The sequence below is a fragment of the Ochotona curzoniae genome, unplaced genomic scaffold (assembly GCF_017591425.1).
Source record: "Ochotona curzoniae isolate NIBS_2020 unplaced genomic scaffold, NIBS_Ocur_1.0 contig_883, whole genome shotgun sequence".
In the NCBI taxonomy this organism is placed as follows: domain Eukaryota; kingdom Metazoa; phylum Chordata; class Mammalia; order Lagomorpha; family Ochotonidae; genus Ochotona; species Ochotona curzoniae.
In genome coordinates, this window is record NW_024466599.1 from 36,934,204 (window position 1) to 36,954,435 (window position 20,232).

General features: G+C 44.3%; 1 protein-coding gene across 3 annotated transcripts in view; it reads right to left on the reverse strand.

The window, feature by feature from the left end:
• Positions 1–702: 702 nt before the first annotated feature.
• Positions 703–20,232, reverse strand: part of ANXA4 (annexin A4) — a 58,568-nt gene continuing 39,038 nt past the window's right edge. For 2 of the 3 annotated variants that reach the window (XM_040993276.1, XM_040993277.1), the window contains exons 5-13: positions 19,159–19,272; positions 18,353–18,443; positions 15,138–15,217; positions 14,173–14,229; positions 10,796–10,889; positions 7,602–7,697; positions 7,000–7,058; positions 5,410–5,532; positions 703–1,718 (exon numbers count right to left, since the gene is read on the reverse strand). In XM_040993276.1, the coding sequence (XP_040849210.1) occupies positions 1,659–1,718; positions 5,410–5,532; positions 7,000–7,058; positions 7,602–7,697; positions 10,796–10,889; positions 14,173–14,229; positions 15,138–15,217; positions 18,353–18,443; positions 19,159–19,272 (774 nt within the window). In that variant the 3' untranslated portion in view covers positions 703–1,658. The remainder of the gene's footprint in view (positions 1,719–5,409; positions 5,533–6,999; positions 7,059–7,601; positions 7,698–10,795; positions 10,890–14,172; positions 14,230–15,137; positions 15,218–18,352; positions 18,444–19,158; positions 19,273–20,232) is intronic. The other variant, XM_040993278.1, reaches the window with a different exon arrangement.

A 20,232-nucleotide genomic window follows, 5' to 3' on the forward strand; every position in this document is an offset into this window, starting at 1 on the left:
GTAACTACACTGAAAAGGGAGCTATTATTTCACCCACCGAAATACAATAGATAGCATGGAACAAAGAAGGAAAGTACTCTTGCTAAGGAAAAATAGAAATGTCCTTCCAACATTGATAATACTTAACATAAATGTTCTTATTCAGAGAATACTGCTCATTTCCAGGGAGTAAGGTAACACATTATTTTCTATCATAGTGTCTGGTATATGTGAACTTTAATGTGATAACATCAGACAAACAGAAGACTAAATAGGTCATTTTTATGCTATAATTCCTACTAGAAATAGAGCAACAAAGTTGTTCAAAAATAGATATTTTAAAAATATTTATTGGATTGGAAAGGCAGATTTTCAGAGAGGAGAAGAGACACAAAAGTCTTCCTTCCATTGGTTCATTCCCCAAATGGCCACAATGGCTGGAGCTAAACTGATCCGAAGTCAGGAGCCTGGAGATTCTTCCAGGTCTCCAAAGTGCATGCAGGGTCCCAAGGCTTTGGGCCGTCCTTGACTGCTTTCCCAGGCCACAAGCAGGGAGCTGGATGGGAAGTGGAGCAGCTGGGACACAAACTAGTGCCCATATAAAATGCTGGTACTTGCAAGGTGAAGACTTAGCCACTGAATCATCACACTGGGTCCAAAAATTATGTCTTTTAGAGCCCAGGATGAAATTCTCAGATGTGAAAAAAAATCAGAGAAAGATGCTCTTTAGAGACCATTTTTTATTAAAATTATTTTTCCAGGTTGTATACAAATTGAACTTTTAAATGATTTCCAAATATACTTTCTAAATGATTCTAGAGAGGAAAGGCACAGTGCAGATAGAAGTACAAACCAGCAAAATCACAAGAAGTTTTAAAGATTATTTTGAGCCCAGGAAGTTTTCTCTAACTTCAGAGCATTTCACCATTACAGAATACCAAGTTTGAAGCTTCATTTATTTTCTGTTTACTTTAAGTTGAATTAAGACATTATCACAATATTGTGGAATGTGCAGCATTCTAATAACCAGCTGTATATGATCTGTATCACCACACTGGCGGTTTAACTTGTTCAGGTTAGTTGTTTTAGTGAACTTCAATCAGGATAAAGTGATCCAACACGGGATGAAGGAAATCTTGGTAAAGGCCAACTAACATGGCAAATAAAACCTTAAAAAAAACATAGATATGGGCTTTCGATATATTATTTTGTAAAAGAGAAAACTAGATAGTTATTTTTACTAAGTAATGCTCACAATTTCAAGTGAATAAATTACTACTGAAACAATAGGATTAGGGAAGAAGATGTTTTTAGGAACCTTCTATTTTGAAAGGCTTTCACCAAAAAGGAAATATGGAATAATTTAGTGTATTTAATTTATCTGGAGCACAAATGAGGAAGTAATTTGTTAAAAACAGGGCGTATGTTTTTATTTCTAATTTTAAATTTCCACGTAGGTCTTCAAAGCTTTGAACTGCAAGTACAACTTTAAAGCATCAGCATGACTAATTACAGATGAATAATAATACAGACAGGCTATATCCTAGGAGGCAACTGTAGGCGTTGTAATTGGAAATGAACATTCTGAGATCATGGTAATAACAGTGTAGAAAAATGAAGGTTAAAAAAAACACAATGTCAAGGTGGTGAGAATCTTGCTATCCTGGTGGGATGTGAGTCTAATCTTCTCCTCCACAGAGAGCAAGCAGCACCTTCCTGTAGTCCCCGGATGTGTCACCCTGGAACAAGGCAAAGTCACAGTTACACAAGTGGCTTCTTAACTGGAATATTACACAGTTCAAGCCCCCCTCACCCGCCTCCTGGATGTCACCTGGCCCAGTCCTGGCTGTTGTGACCTTTCAGGGAATAAACCAGTAGAGATCTTTGTGTATCACTTTGCCTTTCAAATAGATAATAATCAATTTTAAAACAAGCCTAACATTGGGGGCTGCAGCACAGTGGATTAAGCTGCCACTTGTGATGCTGGTACCCCATATGGGTGACAGTTTAAGTCCTGGTACTCCATTTCTGATTCAGCTCCCTGATGATGCACCTGGGAAAGCAGTGGAAGATGTCATCCATGTGGGAGAACTAGATACAGCTTCTGGCTCTTGGTTGCAGCCTGGCCCAACCCTGGCTGTGTGACCATTTAGGGAATGAGCCAGCAGATCTTTTTTCTCATGAGGGATGCTACTGATGTAGGCAGCACTTCATGTGCTATGCTACGATTCCAGGCCCTTCATAAACTCTGCGTCTTCTTGTTTGCATGGATGTCAGTTTTTCATCAAAATAAACTTAATTATCTTTAATTCCATTTCCCTCACATATTCTATAACATGGGGTACACATATCCTTCAGAGGAGTGTCTGGGATTAAGTCCCAGCTCTGCTTCTTACTGATGTGCACGCTGGGGCAGCAGATGATGCTTCAGGTACTTGGGTTCCTGCCAGCTGTATGGGAGACCCGGATGGAGTTCCTGCTTCCTGACTTTGGCACAGCTTTGGCTGTTATGGGCATCTGGGCAGAGAACTGGAGAAGGAAGATCTATTTCTCTGTTGCTGTCTCTACCTTTCTACCTTTTGAAGAAATAAATCCTTAAAGGAATAAATGAACTACTGTAAATAACATAAACAATGGGTATGATGAAATCATAGTTTCTGTCTTCACATTTCAAAATTTTATTCAAAATCTTTTTCATAGACTTTTATTGTCAAATATATGAAAATATAAAAGTCACTATTTTAATCATATGAAGTGTTGATATTCATAATATTGTACAGTTATAATCACTGTCTATTTTCGAGCCCTCTTGTCACCCCAGCAGAAGCTTCTCATGCTAAGCAGTGATGTTCCAACCCCCACCTCTTCCTCCAAGCCCTTGGTAACCTCTCATGCTGTGTCTCTCATGAACTTAACTATTCTACATAGCTCATGTAACTGGAACCATAAAATATTTGTCCTGTTAACATTGGGTTTATTTCAGAGTCCATCCATGCATGGAGAATGTCCTTTTCCTTCATGTATGCATGCCACATTTTGCTTATCCATTCATCTGCTGATGGATACTTAGGTTGTTTCTACCTTTTGCCCACTATGATTAACATATCCATTGGTGTGCAAGTATCTGTTTGAATCCCTGCTTTTATTTCATCTAAATACATATCTGGAATTGGAACTGCCTGGTTATGGGATAATTGCCATTATTATATAATATGATAAACTATTTTTGAAGAAATGACAATGTGTTTTTCCACAGCTGTTACGCCGTTTTACATTCCCATCAGACATGTTCTGGGTTGCAAAATCCTTATAAAAACAATTTTTACTAGTTTACAGTCTCACCTTTCCTGGAGGTACTAGGTAAAAAATCATTTGCTTTTATCTGAAAATCATACAATGTTATTTAACTTACCTAATATTTTCTCTTTATTAAAGATTTGAAAGAGTGACACAGAGAGAGAAAGTGGGAGAGACAGAGACCTTTCATCTGCTGGCTCATATCCCGAATGGTTGCAACAGTCTGGATGGGGCCAGGCCAAAAACCAAGAGCTGGGAACTTTATCTGGGCTTCCAGACAGGTGTCAGGGGCTCAAGCACTTGAGCCATCTTCAGCTGCTTTTCCAGCTTTAAAATATTCTTTCCTGGAACTGCAATTTTGTTCACCCCTGAATTATAAAAGTGTCTTACTGATAGCCAGCCATAGTTCAGCTCTGCCAAGCTACAGTCTGTATAGAAACTGTAGTTAGTTCCTGAGTACTGTGTAGACATGTAATAAAACTCTCAACTCAAAGCACCGAATCCGAAGGTTACATCTGTGCTCTGGTGAAAATGATTTAGACTTGGTGCCTGTTTCACAGCATACAACTCCCAACATCCTGGAAATCTTCAAAGAAGGTTTTGTCCATGCCAATGTGATGACTGGTGGCTGGCAGCTGCTAAGGGATTTCAGGATATGAGATGCTCATTACCAAGACCAAGGCAGACAATTAGAGAGTTGAGAGTCCAACCAGCAGTGAAGGGAGTGGGACTAAAGGTCATGTTGAACACAAATGAGCAGTGATTCAGTCAGTCATGCCCAAGTAGTTTCTTAAAACCCAAAATGGCATGATTCCATGAGCTTCCAGATGGTCGCTAGGGAGCCCACAAAGGGCACAGAAATTCCAGTCTTCTCACCGCCCACATCCTATACACCTCACCCTCTGTCTCCTTGTAATAGCCTTTATGATAACCCCTTAAATGTGTTCCCTGGAGTCCTGGGAGCAGTCCCTGAAAAATCCATCAAACCTGGGCCTGGGCCGGGCCCAATACACAATCTGAAGCCCAAGTCAAACAAGCTGCCTGGGAAGAGAGGGACACTCTTGTGGGGACTCAGCCCTCAGCAGGTGAGGTCTGACACTATCTCCAGGCAGACAGTGTCAGAACTGAATGAGAGGGGAGAATGCCCAGCTGGCGTCTGCTGCTGCATGGCTCACGTGGTACAGATGGGCAATCTCATATACACCTGGTAGCAGAAGTGTGTTGTTGGCTGAGAATACACGAGAAAGTGAGTTTGTATGTTTGTGTTCTTGGACATGTCTTCAAGCCAGGAGTAGGATTCAGAATATTTAATTAATAGTTTCAGGTTCATAAGACTCTTCTGGCTTCCTCAAGAAGTAAAATCCCACTAATCAAGGGTTTTGAGGGATGTGAATCATTTCTTGTAACTCCCAGGCCATCTGAGGACTGCTGGGTGTCTGGTGCCAGATAATAACAGTGACCCAGGGTAGGAACTTTGCTCTCCCACCTTGCCAGCACTCAGCGTGCCCTGCACAGCATGCTGATTTCAGCTGCTTATCTTTTGCTGTAATTATGCAGGCAAGGAAACTGTGCATTTGGAAGTATGCATTAGCTCATAATCTGTCTATGTCTGGGGCCAGCATGACGTCATCACTGTCTTAATAAAGCAGGTGTCTCCAACTTCCCATCTGGAGTGACAGTTCCAGTGTTCCCCGAGGGGCTGTAGTGTTGGAAGCTTGGTCTACAGGGCAGGAAGAAGTGAAGGTACCCTTAAAAGCTGCAGGCTGGTGGGAGGAGACTGGGTAATCGGAGCAGGGGGCAGAGCTGACTTCTGCTGGTTGTGGCACTCCCAGCCCGAAAGAGCAATGCTGCCCCCTATCTCACCTGGTGCTCCTCCCTCTTGCCCATTGTCATGCCATCTGTTATGATGTGATAGTCAGGGGCCCCACAAACTGTGACCTTACTTAATCTCTTTTCTACATGAAATACCCAGCCCTGGATATTTTGCTAGAGTCAGGGGAAACAGACTAATAAGCTGGCAAAGGTATAGTCTTGCGATATCTGAAGGAGGCACCATTTTTAAAGGGAATGGTGGATGCTAAGGAAAGGCCCTTGGTGCCCTCCCTGGGTCAAGGCCTGGCTGTCGTGACCTACCTTGATGAATGAGTACAGAGACTTTCCATAGAGCCTCTTGAAGTTGGCCCGGATGTCCAGCATGTCGACCTCCGCGCGCGACACCATCACGCGGATGAGGGTGTTGTCGTCGGTGCCCAAGCCCTAGAGGAGAACAAGCATGCACACAGGGAAGCCTGACTGGTTCCACAGGCATCTTCCTTCCACCTGACAGGGATGGGGAACGTCTGTGGGCCATACAAGCTTATGCACTGATTGACTCTGGCCCTGCCAAGGCAACCACAGGCAGGACTGAAAATTTAATAAATCCACAGCAGGCTCATTTTTAAGTTGATCATTGTGGATGGCCTGTGAATGGTGTGATGAATACCCAAATCCCCCTTGGGAGAGAAAAAAAACCACCCCCCATGCCTGGCAGAACAAGACGCCATGGATGTTTTCCTGGGACCTGCAGAGTATCCCCCATTCTTACCTACACTCCATATTCCAACCAAAGGATGTCACTCTGCATTTCTGGGGACAGACCCTGGGCCATCCAGCCTGCCTGCCACATTTCTAGTAGCTCCTCCCCCTGCAATGTCATGTACCCTCGTCTACCACATCACAACTTCCGGTGTCAAACTTCCTGGCCAGTCTTGCTACCATACACCAAGTTTTTAATATGTTCTTTTCAGATTCCCCTACCACAGAGAAACTACCCCGAAATTTTTGGGGGCGGGGGGTATTAATGTCCTTTCCTCCCTGGTCTGTTAATGTGTGGCTTCCCAGCAACTGTCTATGTTCTTCCATTTTATTATCCTTGGTATTTTGCACATAGCTGCCACTGGCAGCTTAGATGTGCTTTGAGAGCAAGAGTACAACGTGGTCTTTCCTGCATCTCTTGGGGTTCTGGCAAAGGTGCTTGAAAGCATGCAAGACTCGGGTGGGAGCATGGGCTCTGGAGCTAGACTGCCAGCCCCACAGCCTGGAGCCATTATTCCCTCCCCGAGGACCATGAGAATGGCATACCCTCTCCATGCTTCAGTTTCCTCATCTGTAGGAACTACTAATCATAACTACCTTATAAAACTACTGGGAGGTAAAGTTAATCCACACATATAAAGAATTAAAAACAGCGATCCAGGGGCTGGGCTTGTGATGCAGCAGCTAAAGCTGCAGCCTGTGATACTGGCATTCTATATGTGTACCAGTTCATGTCCCAGCTGTTCTATTTCTGAGCCACATCTGCACTAAAGGCCTGGGAAATGTAGTGAGACATGGTCCAAGTGCTTGGGTCCCTGGGTGAAAAGTTCCTGGTTCCTGGCTTTTGGCCTGGCACAGCCCTGGCTGTTGTAGCCATCTGGGGAGTGAATCAGCAGATGGAAGATGTATCTCTCTCTCTCTCCCCTCTAATTCTTTGAAATAAATAAATAGACAAACCAAAACATTCACCCATGCATTGTTAGGTGCTCAGTAAATATTACAGCATCTGTAGGCATTCAATGAAGTAATCAGTGAAATTGAATTGGTTAGTTCAGGTGGAGATTTGCCTGGGGGATATAAGTAAGCATAGGAAAGTGGATCCCAAAATATGTCATAATCGTTCAGAAGCCCCCAAATAAAGCCATTTACCTTCATAGACTTATAAAGTCTTTCAGCAAAATAAGCAGGTGTGTTCCTCACACATTTTACTGCCAAGAGAAAAAAAAAATGAAAAGGTTACAGCGAAGACCTCTATGAAAAGAAAAGTGACAACTGTCCCTTCAGCTTCTACAAAATATCAAGTAATGTCTCCTGATGACCTTGTAGGAGAATCTGTAGCCAAACATTTCCTGAACACAGGTTCTCGCCTGACCATCCTGAGAAGCACTAGGCCATCCAGGAGAGCGAGACCTATGATTTCAATGTCATGGTAACTCCCTTGACTAGTGAAAACAGTCCTTAGTTTTGAGTACTCACAGACTTCCAAGATGCAGCTATTACAGTCCTGTATTTCCCAGGCACTATGATAAACAAGCACAGAGTATACAAAATACACGAACCACAGGGCATGTCAGCAATTAGGCTATGTACATTTCCTGTTTAAAATTCTAACATCCCTCCATGAGTGAGTCTAACAATTTTTAACTCTAGGAGAAAAAAATAATTCTAGATCCCATGACAACAGGCTGACGACAGAGAAGCAAAGTCTACAGACGTCTCTTTCCCTTGCACCCTATCCACCACCAGCTTACCTATAGCCAGCAGGGCATCTTCAAAGCTACCGGATGTTTCTGATTTAATACTCTGCTCGATATCCTTCTGGGATATCCTTTTGTACTCATCAAACACTGCAAACAACAACAGGATGGCATTACCAATAATAACACATTTACCATAATAAAATTCAAGTCTGTGGAGAAATCAGCATCTCCAGGCTCTTCCACTGTTTATTCTTTGCCATATTTTAGGAGGAAACTAATTAGCTGTGTGAATGAGGGGCCAGGAGGAAGACAGCACAGAGGGTGGTCCCACGCAGGGAGGAAGAAAGGCTGTGATTCTTGGAGGGACATCAAGCAAGACCCTTCCCTTCCCCAGGAACCTCTTCCCTCTCCCCTGGAGACATCCTCTGGAGACCTCTGCCTGCTATTCACGTGATTTCCTTCATCAGCAGAATGTATCTTTTTGTGATTTTTGACCTTGGCAGTCACTTACGTATTCCTCTTCCATTTGGCTCATTAAACTAGAGCAATTCAATCTTTTCAAATCCAAGGCACACTGGATAACAGCCAATGCATTTTTTGATAGAGTTTAACATAATTAAATTTTTTTTTTGGCAAGCTGTCTCCTTCTGGAATCTTTTTAGAGCAGATAACTCTTTAGTTCATTCTCTTTACTTTCCTTGGGGTGCTTCCTGGCACCCCCATTAGGGCTGTCAACTAAGGGGCATCCATACACAGCAATGTACAGCAGCATTCCTCCCATACAAGTGAGCAGTCCACCCAGTTGGCACCTATCACACCTGCCCTTTCTGAGAAAAATCCAGGGGTTGGCCCAAAGCTCCAAGTCAGCCTCACCCTTAGAGAACCTACGGAAACCTGAGAAAGCTACCAACTTCCTGGGTGTCACTCCCCGAGGTCCCAATTAAGCTAAACTAAAGTAGGAGTCAGCACTTTTCATGGAAATCACACATCAGATACTCTGCCTTAAAAATTAAATTCATGACTTGCTTCTCCCTTTCTTGGTATCTGCTCTTTCTGAAATTATTCAGCAACTCCTGCCATTCAGGGAGTCATCACTTTCTCATTTCCCCTCTTGTCTCATTTCACAGTATTTCCACTTTTCACACTTGTTATGGAGGCAGCATCTGATGCTTAGCATCAAGGACTCTAAGTGACATACAGTGTAAATTCAGACTTACTCCAATCCACTGTAAAATGTGGAAATAATGATGACTGCATCGATATTATTTGGCTTATTGCAAGAAAGAATGGTTACCATACACTTAGCATTGCACTGAGAAGGTAGAAATTATTCACAAAACTTAGGTTATTATGAACACTATTATTTTCAGTTAAAGAAAATTATTATTTATAATGATAATGAGCATACTATTTTCTCCAAGTGACTTACAAGCAGATATTTTATAATAACTGCCTACTTAGGGCCCGGCGCGGTGGCACAGTGGTTAAGGTCCTCGCCTTGCACGCCCGGGATCCCATGTGGGTGCTGGTTCTATCCCGGCAGCCCCGCTTCCCTTCCAGCTCCCTGCCTGTGGCCCGGGAAAGCAGTCGAGGATGGCCCAAAGCTTTGGGACCCTGCACCCGCGTGGGAGACCCGGAAGAGGCTCCTGGCTTCGGATCAGCATAGCATCGGCCATTGCGCTCACTTAGGGAGTGAATCATCGGATGGAAGATCTTCCTCTCTATCTCTCCTCTCTGTATATCCGCCTTTTCAATAAAAAAAATAATACAAATAAATCTTAAAAAAAAAAAAAAAACTGCCTAGGTAGCCAAAAGGACCCAGAAGTGAAAACTCTTTTTAAAATGTTTTAATGCACTAGGTCAATTTCTGAGGACCTGCAGTTCTGGCAAAATACCACCAGGGGGAGATTTGTATTGTCGTGAGGGAAGGTGATCAATTCAAGAGCTGAGTCAGAAGTTGGTCTGATGACTATAAAAAGTATCCACAAAGTAATCAACTATTTTTTTGGTCACTGTGGAATACACAAAATAATTACAACTTTAGAATGTGTTATACTTTCCAGTTACTTTATATTTTTATTAGCAAATTCATTCTTTTCAAATTTCCCACAGGCTTTGAAAATCTGAGATGGGGAGGCTTGGTGGACTTAAAATAATGATTATGTATATAGAGACACAAAGAGTTTATATAAAATATGAAATATCTTATTAAAACTTTATTGCTCTTTGCAAGAAGAAGCCTGTCAACAAATATTCTGTAATTGCATAGTGTCTTTCCCCAAAAGAAAAGCACATTATAAAGTTTAGAATGATCAGAAACAAATGAGAAGCATTACACATAGGAAATAAAATTTGAAATTATCCTGTATTTATCTTAGGCAGCATAATCCCTAAAGAAATCACTTCTTTTAGCTTTATGGCTTGGAGATAAAACAGGGATAAACAGCAATCAACATTTCTTATTTTACTGCTTCCTGTTGTACTAATGATTATTTTCTTATACAACTTAATTAAAATGAAAGGCTGGGGGCTGCCTCAGAAAGGTGTGGGGGGGGACTGTATGAGGCAGGTGTTTGGTTTAGTGAGGAGACTGTGGTTAAGAGACCCATGTCCCACACAGGAGTACCTGACTTCCACTTCCGGATTCCAGCTTCCTATTAATGCACCTGCTGGCTGGGTTCCTGCTATCCCTGGTGGGAGATCTAGATTGTATCTGTAGCTCCTGGCTTTACTGTGGTCATTTGGGCAATGAACCAACAGACAGGAGTTCTTTCTGTCTCTCAAATAACTTTTTCTTTAAAAGTAAAGATAATGGTTCAAGTGCTCATGTTAGATTCAGAGTTCCAGGTCCAGACCTGGCTGTTGTTGGTATCAGGGGACTCAACCAGCAGATGCAAGAGTTTTTATTTCTCTCTCTCTCTCTCTTTCTCTCTCTCCCTCTCTTTCTCCTTCCCTCTATTTTCCAAGTAGATTAAAGTAAATAAACATTTTTAAAAGTTTAAAGAATGAGAATTTCTTAAAAAAAATCTTAGAAGCAGATATACCAAATTTTAATGGATTCTTTATGTATCTGTTGATTGTTCAATATCCTTCAGAAACTAGCCCTTAGGCCCATCACTGGGCTCATGTGTCCCAGGTGAATCTCTAAGATGGTTCAGAACGGCCAGGTGACTGTAAGTGAAGGGAAAATGTTGCTTCTGCTAGATTTCAGAGAGTTTCTTCTGGCAGTGGAGTCAGGGTCTTACCATGTAACAGATGATTTCGATTCCGAGAACAGAGAACAGTCAGAAATTTCACTTCATCTGTGCCCCATTTCTTCTCTCCAGCCTCATACAGGTCCTGAAGCCAAACAAAGCACAAGTTTAAAGCACCAGAGAGGATGGGCCAGGACACAGGCCAACACTTCCAGAACTTCACAGGGCTGGTGATGGGGTGGAGGCAGTGGTGCTAAGTGGAAAGAACCTGAGATTCTTCCTCAGGCATCATAGCAAAGGATCGTGTGATGTCTTCCTGGGCATCAAGGCTAGGACCCACAGTTCCCTATCTGCACACAGCTTGGTTGGGAAGTCCTAGACTTCGGCTATGCATGCGGTCCGTGGAATTAAATGAATTCAACGTAAATACAGTTTGGGATTCATTTCTTCAATCCCAGCAGGCACACTGCCAGTGGTCAGTGGTTGCACACGGCCAGTTGCTGCTCCTACAGATCAGGGAGACGTAGAATGTTTCCATCACTGTACAAAGTTCCACTGGGCAGGCAGTGCTACTCTGAAATAATCTGTGACTTGTCTGAAGCTGTAGAAATTCTCACAGCCGAGACCCATTGATAATGACTAATATTCCGAGCAGATGCAACTGTAAGAAACTGATCCTGCTTACTTCACATTACAGATCAAACTTGTGCTCATTTTTAGTAGGTAGTCTGTTTTATTTCACTACAGGGTCCTCAGTGAAACATCCCAGCACTACTTGGGGCATGCCTCCATATTCTCCATGTCTTCACTCCTTCCTCTGTCTCCCTCCCTGATTTACAGTCAATTCACAGAAACACAGAACTTTCCAGCTGGGAGAGCTCAGAGTTCACTTAATTCAAAGGGGCTCAACTTGAATCTCAGCAGGTTTGTGATCGCTCACCATGACTTTTTGTGTGCCTCCTTGATGGGATCACCGGGGTGCCCAGATATTCGGTCCAGCTGTATTCTGGGTGTTCGTTGCAGTATCCCAGATGAGACTAAGATTGAGTCCACAGGCTAGGAGAACAGAGCGCTCTCCTAGATAGAGATGGGCTTCATTGGGCCCATTAAAGGCCTCAATAGGACAGACAGGATGACAAAATCAGACTGAGAGGAAATGCCTCTCATCTCATCACCTGGAGCTGGCTTGTCAGCTTTGCTTTATTTTCTTTTGCTTTGTTCCTATTTTCAGAGTGGAACTGGTTCTTTCTGGTTTCAAGCTGGGTGCCCTTTGCATGGCAATTGCATCATCAGCTCTTCTGGTACCCAGGCCTTGACTCAAACTGGATTGAACCCATCAGCTCTCTGGGGTCTCCACTTTGGGGACGCATCCTGCAGATCCTGCTACTTGTCCCCACTTTCACATTCTTGTGAACCAATTCCTCACCATAAATTTCTTTTTTTTTTAGATTTATTTATTTATTGGAAAGTCAGATATACAGAGAGCAGGAGAGACAGAGAGGAAGATCTTCCATCTGATGATTCACTCCCTAAGTGAGCGCAATGGCCGATGCTATGCCAATCTGAAGCCAGGATCCAGGAACTTCTTCAGGGTCTCCCACACGGGTGCAGGATCCCAAGGCTTTGGGCCATCCTCGACTGCTTTCCCAGGCCACAGACAGGGAGCTGAATGGGAAGTGGAGCTGCCGGGATTAGAACTGGCGCCCATATGGGATCCTGGCGCGTTCCAGGCGAGGACTTTAGCCGCTAGGCCACGGCGCCAGGCCCTCACCATAAATTTCTACACACACACACACACACGCATCCCTATACATCCTGCTGGTTCTGTTCCACTGGAAAATCCTGGCCAATACACTGCTCCAATGAAGAAGAGATGATAGAAGTGGCACTGTGATTTTTCTAGGTTGGCTCATCAGTAGTTATGTAGCTTCCATTGGTTGCACTGGAATGTTTGCTTTCAGGGTGTTCCCTTTTGAAACTCAGCCACCAAGCCCCAGGAAGCCCAAGCTACAGACATACTCCCTCTCCTTTCTAATAAAAACAACAGGTTCTTGGGGCCAGCATGGCATAACCTGCTAATCCTCCACCTGTGGCACTGGCTCATGTCCTGGCTGCTCCACTTCTAATCCAGCTCCCTGTTTATGGTCTGGGAAAGCAATGGAGGATGGCCCAAGTCCTTGTCACCCTGCACCCACAGGGAGACCGGGAAGAAGTTCCTGGCTCCCAGCTTTGGATCAGCTCAGCTCTGTCTATTGTGGCCATTTGGAAGTAAATGGAAGATACTCTTTCTGTTTCTTCTTCTCTCTCTGTAAATCACGCTTTTCAAATAAAGATACATCAATCTTAAAAATAACCAAAAAACATTCTTTTCTACATATAGTGTTGTGGTTCATAGCTGTGCAGTGGTTAAGACTGCAGGGCCCAGATGCAAACTGCTTGAGTTCAGAGCCCAGTAACGCTATTTATTAAACATCTGAAATTAAGCACACACACACACACAAAAAGCCTCACTTCTCTAGGTTTCCTGACTGAAGTGGAGATAGGGTTAGTGTAAGGGTTCAATGATACCCTTAAACAACAGCCCTTAAACAACAGTGTTTTGTACCTGACAAGGACCCAGTTTTTCCTACAATTTATTCTATTTATTTGAAAGTCAGAATTAGAAAGAGAGAGAGAGAGAGAGAGATCTTCTATCCACTGGTTCACTCTCCAAATGGCTGCCACATCCAGGGCTCAGCTAAGCCAAAGCAAAGAGCTTAAAACTGCATCTGAATCTCTTGCATGACAGGGACCCAAGCACGTAGGCCAGCTTCTGTTGCTTTCCCAGGCACATTATCATACAGCTGGACAGAAAATGGAGCAACCAAGACTTGAATTGGTACTTATATGGGATGCTGGCATCACAGACACAATGCCAGCCCCAAGGACTCACATTCTATAAGCTCTTATGATTAGTATCACCAAACCACAGCTGCTTAGTTAGGGGCTGTTACTCTGGCAACTGGTAGTGAGCTGAGCACCAGGGAGGCAACTGCCTCTTGAGGTTTGCTGATAAGTTAACCAATGATGCCAAACTACTTTACATAGGTCCCATGAAATGCTCTCTTTTTGGGGAGTGAAAATGTGCAGCAAACAAAGCAACAGCAGGTCGCTTCACCTCCAAGTGACTCACCTCCAAGGGAAACACTCAGAAGTTCTCCGGAGTTGCTACACAAGGGTGATAGAATTATGAACCTTAAAATCCAATGATGTCCAGTGGGTGCTACCCCTGAGCTCCAGTCTCCTCTACATGAAACCATGGGGAAACTTTTTTCGTGATATACTCCAGCCTGGCTAGTATACCCCGAAAGATAAGAGATTGTCCACGAAGCAAGGCCAGCCTTTTTGGCAAAAAGAGATTGGAAGAAAAGAACTGTGGTTGTACTAACCTGGGCGTCTTGTCTCATGAGGTCATCATCCAGGTAATTCCCTTCATCCCTGCCCCCCTAAGGATGAGAACAAGGGTGATGAGAGCAGTGCCACGAAGAGTTCATGCACTGTTCAAAATGAAGGCTGAGAGTCCCTGTGCCCCAGGCGGCATCCAGCGTGTCACTATTACATTGCTGAAAATGCAGCTCCAATCACACATCATCATCACCATTACCACCACCACCACCATCATCAATCATCTGCTCTGCCAGCCCTTTGGGGGCTCCCTACTGAAGTATCCTCTTCTACTGAAGTATCAACTGATCCCAACACAAAATCCCACTTCATCCTCCCACTGTGCTTTGAGAATGACCAGCCCTGCTGTTCAGTTCATGGTTCCCCAAGCACACTATTTCCCACCTCCTTGCCTCGCTTTGGCCAGTTTTCTCATGTGAAATCCACCCACCCCTGTCTCCGCCTCATGGGATCCTAGAAACCCACCAGATTGGCTCACACACCATCTAGGCCACCAAAAGTTTTGTTTACACCCTGAAAGTTTTCCGCTCTGCCCACAAAAGTCTCTCCTGAAGTCTTCCTTTTCCTATGGGCCTCTTCTGTAGCACCTGATCTTTTCAAGCCTCAGAGTAACCCATGGCTATCCACCTGATAGATTCCCTTATGACACTAGAAACCCAGTGCACCTGCACTGCGTCTTACTCATCGCCACCAACTCTCAGAGTACTGAGTAATAGAAATACTGGGCAGGTATAGGGTACTTGTAAATATTGAATGAAAGTAGAACAAATGGGCACACGTGACTAGTCGAATTCTCCCAAGGGAAAGAAAACAACTGAGAGGCTTAAGAACAACATCTTGGGAGTAGCCGCCTGGGGTGGGGGCCTGAGAGGAGGAGAAAGGCTGGCAAGGGCACAGAGCGTGTACGGTTTCCCAAACCCCATCCCCATCAGAAGAAGCAGTGACTCACAGCCGAAAGGGACACCAGCACACGCTGGAACATGAACGACGTGTCAGAGCGAATGTCATCTTCCAGACTCCGGCCATACTCTAGGGAGAGACGGGATTAGCTGCATTAGAATAAAGATTGCAGCCCAGCACTGTGCCACCCTCCAGTCTGCCCTGGCCCTTCTAAGATCAGGAAGATATTTTACAGCCCAAACAGTTTTTCAAAAGCTAAACTGGTGAAAAACAGCCAACATGCATTATCCCAGTGGGAATGAGAGGTTCATGTCCCTTCAAACTGGGTGGCCATCCTGGATTTCTGTGGTTTCCATGGCCCAGTGTCTGTTCTGGATATGGGGTTTAGTAACACCAAGCACAGCAGCCCTGGGGGACCACTGCTCCATCAGACGAGAATCCCACATCGGGGAAGGGAGGAGGAACGGGGCAGTACAGACCCAGCCTAGGCCTCTTCCACCGAATGCCCTCCCCTGCTCCAGGGAGGGGCTGAGGGTCCCCCAGGAGAAACTCAACGGGGTGCTATGGGCAGTGAGCTCCAAACACAGACTTCCAGGGTTAGGATCTCCTGCTTTGAAACCTAGCAGCAAACAACTACTGCCTTTTTTTTTTCCCACAAAACTTGATCACTGTGTTGAGGGGTGAGGGAAGGGATGGGTGATGGAAAGCCTCCAAAATATAACCACCTAACATAATCACTGAGGATATTTTAGTAAATATATTTTATCATGTTTCCCCATATACACATATTATTTCCCTTTCACTAAAAAAACACAGTGTTTTCACTAAAAAAACAGCACACTGTGTTTTGGTTTGTCTTTTCTGCTGATCCACACACTAGATTATTTTATGCAACTGAATAGTATTGTGTGGGTATATCACATTGTGTTTAGCCAATCTGCTGCTGTTAATGTTGTTAGTGTCAACAACACTGAACAAACATCCTTTTATTATATTCTCAGGGCAGAAAGGCAGTATTCTTAAGATTTATTTATTTTTACTGTGAAAGTCAGATTTACAGAGAGGAGGAGAAAGATCTCCCCAAGTGGCCACAACAGTTGGAGCTGAGCTGACCCAAAGTCAGAAGCCAGGAGCCAGGAGCTTTCTCTAGGTCTCCCACACAGGTGTAAGGTCCCAAGGCTTTGGGCCGTCCTCTACTGCTTTCCCAGACCACAAATAGGGAGCTGGATGGGAAGTGGAGCAGCTGGGACACAAACTGGTGACCAGATGGAAGGATATAGTGGCAAGGACTTTAGTCACTAGGCTACAATGCCACGCCTGGCAGTAAGTATTTTTAAACATTATCAACCTCGACAGTTTCTATTGATTGATTGATTGATTGATTGATTGGAAAGGCAGAGTTACATAGAAAGAAGGAGAGTCAAGAGAGAGAGTGAGAGAAAGATCTTCTAGCTGCTCGTTCATTCCCCAAATGGCTGCAACAGCCAGAGCTAGGCTAACTCAAAGTGAGAAGTCAAGAGTCAAGAGCTTCTTTCAAGTCTCCTACCAGGGTGTAGGGGACATTTGCCTCTTCTGCTCCTTTCCCAGGCCATTAGCAGGAAGCTAGATCAGAAGTGGAGCAGCTGGTGCTCAAACCAGCTCCATATGGGATGCCAGCAATGCAGGCTGATGCTTAGTCTTCTATACCACAATGCTGGCCCCTTGCAGTTTCTAACAGGAGAGTAAATGCACACAAATCTGAGCTGGCTGGAGGACAGGCAGTTCAGTCTGAAGGTCACAGTTGGGCCTGATGGCCCTCTGTGGTGTTCCTTAGAGTGCTAAGATTTGCTAGTGCCACTGCTGATGAGCGCACACCTTTGATTCTTGGATTAATAACAAGGGACAACATTCAAGCTTCATTTTCTTTTTTTAAAATATTTGTTTATTTTTATTGGAAAGGTAGATTTACAGAGATGAGAGACAGAGAGGAATATCTTCCATCTACTGGTTTGCTCCCCAAATAGCCATAATGGCCAAGGCTGAGTTGATCTGAAGCCAGGAGCCAGGAGCCAGGAGCTTCTTCTGGGATCTTGCATGTGGCTGCAGGGGCCCAAGGACTTGGGCCCTCCTTGACTGCTTTCCCAGGTCATAAGCAGGGAGGTGGATCAGAAGTGGAGCAGCAGGGACATGAACCAACACCCATATGGGATGCTGGCACTTGAAGGTAGAGGATTAGCCTATTGAACCATGCCAGCCTCCAGCATCCCAACTTTCAGGGCGGCAAAGCACTATGTAGATAGCCTGAGTCTTAAGAAGCCAACCCCAAGAAAATTTTTTTGTTTTCTTTTTCATTTCTTCATTGACACATTGGTTACTTGGTAGCATGTTATATAACTCCATGGTTTTATAAATGTTTTTAACCTTATTTCTGTTTTTGATTTTGTTTTACAGCTTTTCATTTAAGAGAATGTATAGTAACTGTGTAATACAGACTATCATATCCAGATGTGAAGATAGAATGAAGTATGCATTTCTACTTCCAAATCAGAGATGGACTCCCAAGGAAACTGTTGTATGTATCTTGACAATAGGATGCTGGACTCTCCACCACTGTCTGTACCCGCAATGTTTGAATACACTTAAATAGCAGAGCAATGGGCTTATGTCTGCTTATGAAAGACTATACTATTTTAGTAATATGGGAAAATTAGGTTAGGGGAAGGGAGTTTGGGGAGGGGGTAAGGGAATCCCAGAGCCTATGGAATTGTATCATAAAATTAAAACTAAAACAGAAGGAAAAAGAAAAAAGCAGCAGCCAAGCCATGGGTGGATGTTTGAGCAGTTCAGAAACCTGTTGCCATATCAGAGTTCTGGATTTGATATGTTGCCCCAACTTTGGACCCCTGAGACCTGGGAGGCAGCAATGCTGGCTTAGGTATTCAGGTACCTACCACACACATGGGAGATTTGGATTCAGGCTTAGAATCTCAACTCTTGTGGGCACAAGGGGAATGAACCAGCAGATGGGAAACTCTGTCTTTCCCTCTCTCTCTTTCTGGGTGTCTCAATCTGTCTCTCAAATAAATAAACAAACTTTTCCCCCCTAAGATTTCATTTGAACAAAATGAAGCCAACACAAGTGTCTTCCTACAGAAGGATGTGGCTCCAAGCAGAGCTTAGGATGTCCCCATGGACATATATGAAGAGACTGTCAGTGGGTGAACCCCTCACTGCTGGTCTTGTTCCCAGATCACAGTGAAACTTCCGCTGGAGGACGTTACTCACGCTGCTGGTAGGTCTGGTTGATACGCCGGATCTCCTCTGGGGTCCGGGAGGCCAGGATCTCAATCAGGCAGCCCTCATCTGTGCCAGCTCCCTGAAGACAAAACCAGAGGACAGCGCAGGGTGCGCCACTTTACAAAGTCCTGGGCACAGCAGGACCACAGTCCCAAATCCACAAAGAAGAAAGGCAACCACTGGGTTCTGTCAACTGCATTTGTTAACTTTTGGTTGTCTCAGCCCAAACCCAATAGGTCTACAATTGTGTACAGGTGGTTTATTCAGCGCTGGTGACCGTGCCAGGTGTAAACATGCTTCCTGCTTCCTGGGTACTTAATATCTCTTTGCTCTCCTCTGTTTTTTTTCTCGGAAGGTCAGCATCCTCTGGCAGAGACTTTGTTCACTCTTTGCTTTCCCCAGATCCTTCCTCAGGGCTGAGGGCTGCCACGGTACAGAGGGGTAACTGCATTTGCATGTCACACTCTATCACTGAGAACCGGCAGACCCCACCCAGGAAACAGCTCATTACGGAGGCATTTGGCCAGCTAGGTCTATAGCAAACATGCTGCCTGCCATAAAGTCACATTACTGAGTCACAGGATGGAGCCAATGATTCCTAAGATTTCTGAGAACACCTTTTCAACTACAGTTGCTATAATACTTTCAAATTGCCCTGCAGGAGGGAAGATGCTTCTCCAACTCTTTCTCCTCCCCCTCCCACCCCCTCTCTGACATCGGTTGTTACAGTGTCCTGAGAAAGCGCCTTAGTGGCTCCGCACTGACAGCCCCAGGCCAGGGGCCTGAAGACACACCTTCATGGCCTTTCGCAGCTCCTGCACGTCATACAGCAAGGTGGGCGTCATCAACCCTAGGATCACCTGCTCGAAGTTGCCGCTCAGTTCAGACTTCAGGTCATCTATCAGGTCCTGCAATCAAGAGAGGGACTCTGCTGAGTTGCTAGGAACACAAACTCAGCCCCTCACCAGGGTGGGCCAGGGATGTCTGGGACTTCGAGATCCAGCAGGGACCAACAAGCCAAAGCTGCCTTCATAAGCACATCAAAGCACTGCCTGCCTTTTTGCTGTCATTCTTCCTAAGTGCACAGTGGAATATTTCTAAGATGACGGGACAAATCCATGTATGTATGTAATATTAAAATACTATTAAAATATTCACCACTTTTACAACTCTACATCTGTACTTCACCAGATTTTTTTTTTCAAGAATCACAGCACAAACTCATACAACAAACTGAATACAAAAGCAGATATGAAAACCCAGCTGTCTTCTCTTAAGCCTGACATTCAGGAGATTTGCAGAATGTGAAATAACGCCAAACTTCTCACTAAATTGTTTCTGTTGTTTGGCATGTAAAGCTGCTTCTCCTAAAATAAATATAGTAGCATGTAATACTCTCATGATTTTTAAATGAACAAAGACATATTTGCAAATGTCACTTTTAACAAATGTTTATTTATTTTCATATTTTTGAAAGAGAAAAAGAGACAGAAGGAGACAGAGAGACAGAATCTCCCATCCAATATTCACTCTGCAAATACCCACAGCAGCCAGAGCTGACCAGGCCAAGTCCTGGAGCCCAGAATGCCATCTGGGTCTTCCACATGGGCGGCCGTTGTCCAAACACCTGGGCCATCATCTGCTGCCTGCCAGGATGCATCGCCAGGAAGCTCATGGAGTAGCTGGAGCTTGAGCTGGCACTCTGACATGGAATGTGGGTATTGAAGTGGTGGTTTAACCTGCTGTGACACAAAGCCCATACTAAATGTCTTCAGCTTTAATGCTAATATGGCAGCAGTAGGTTAATAGACACCACTTACAACGCATAAAAAGTCCTCGATACTTCAGGGTGGAAACATTGGAGATGT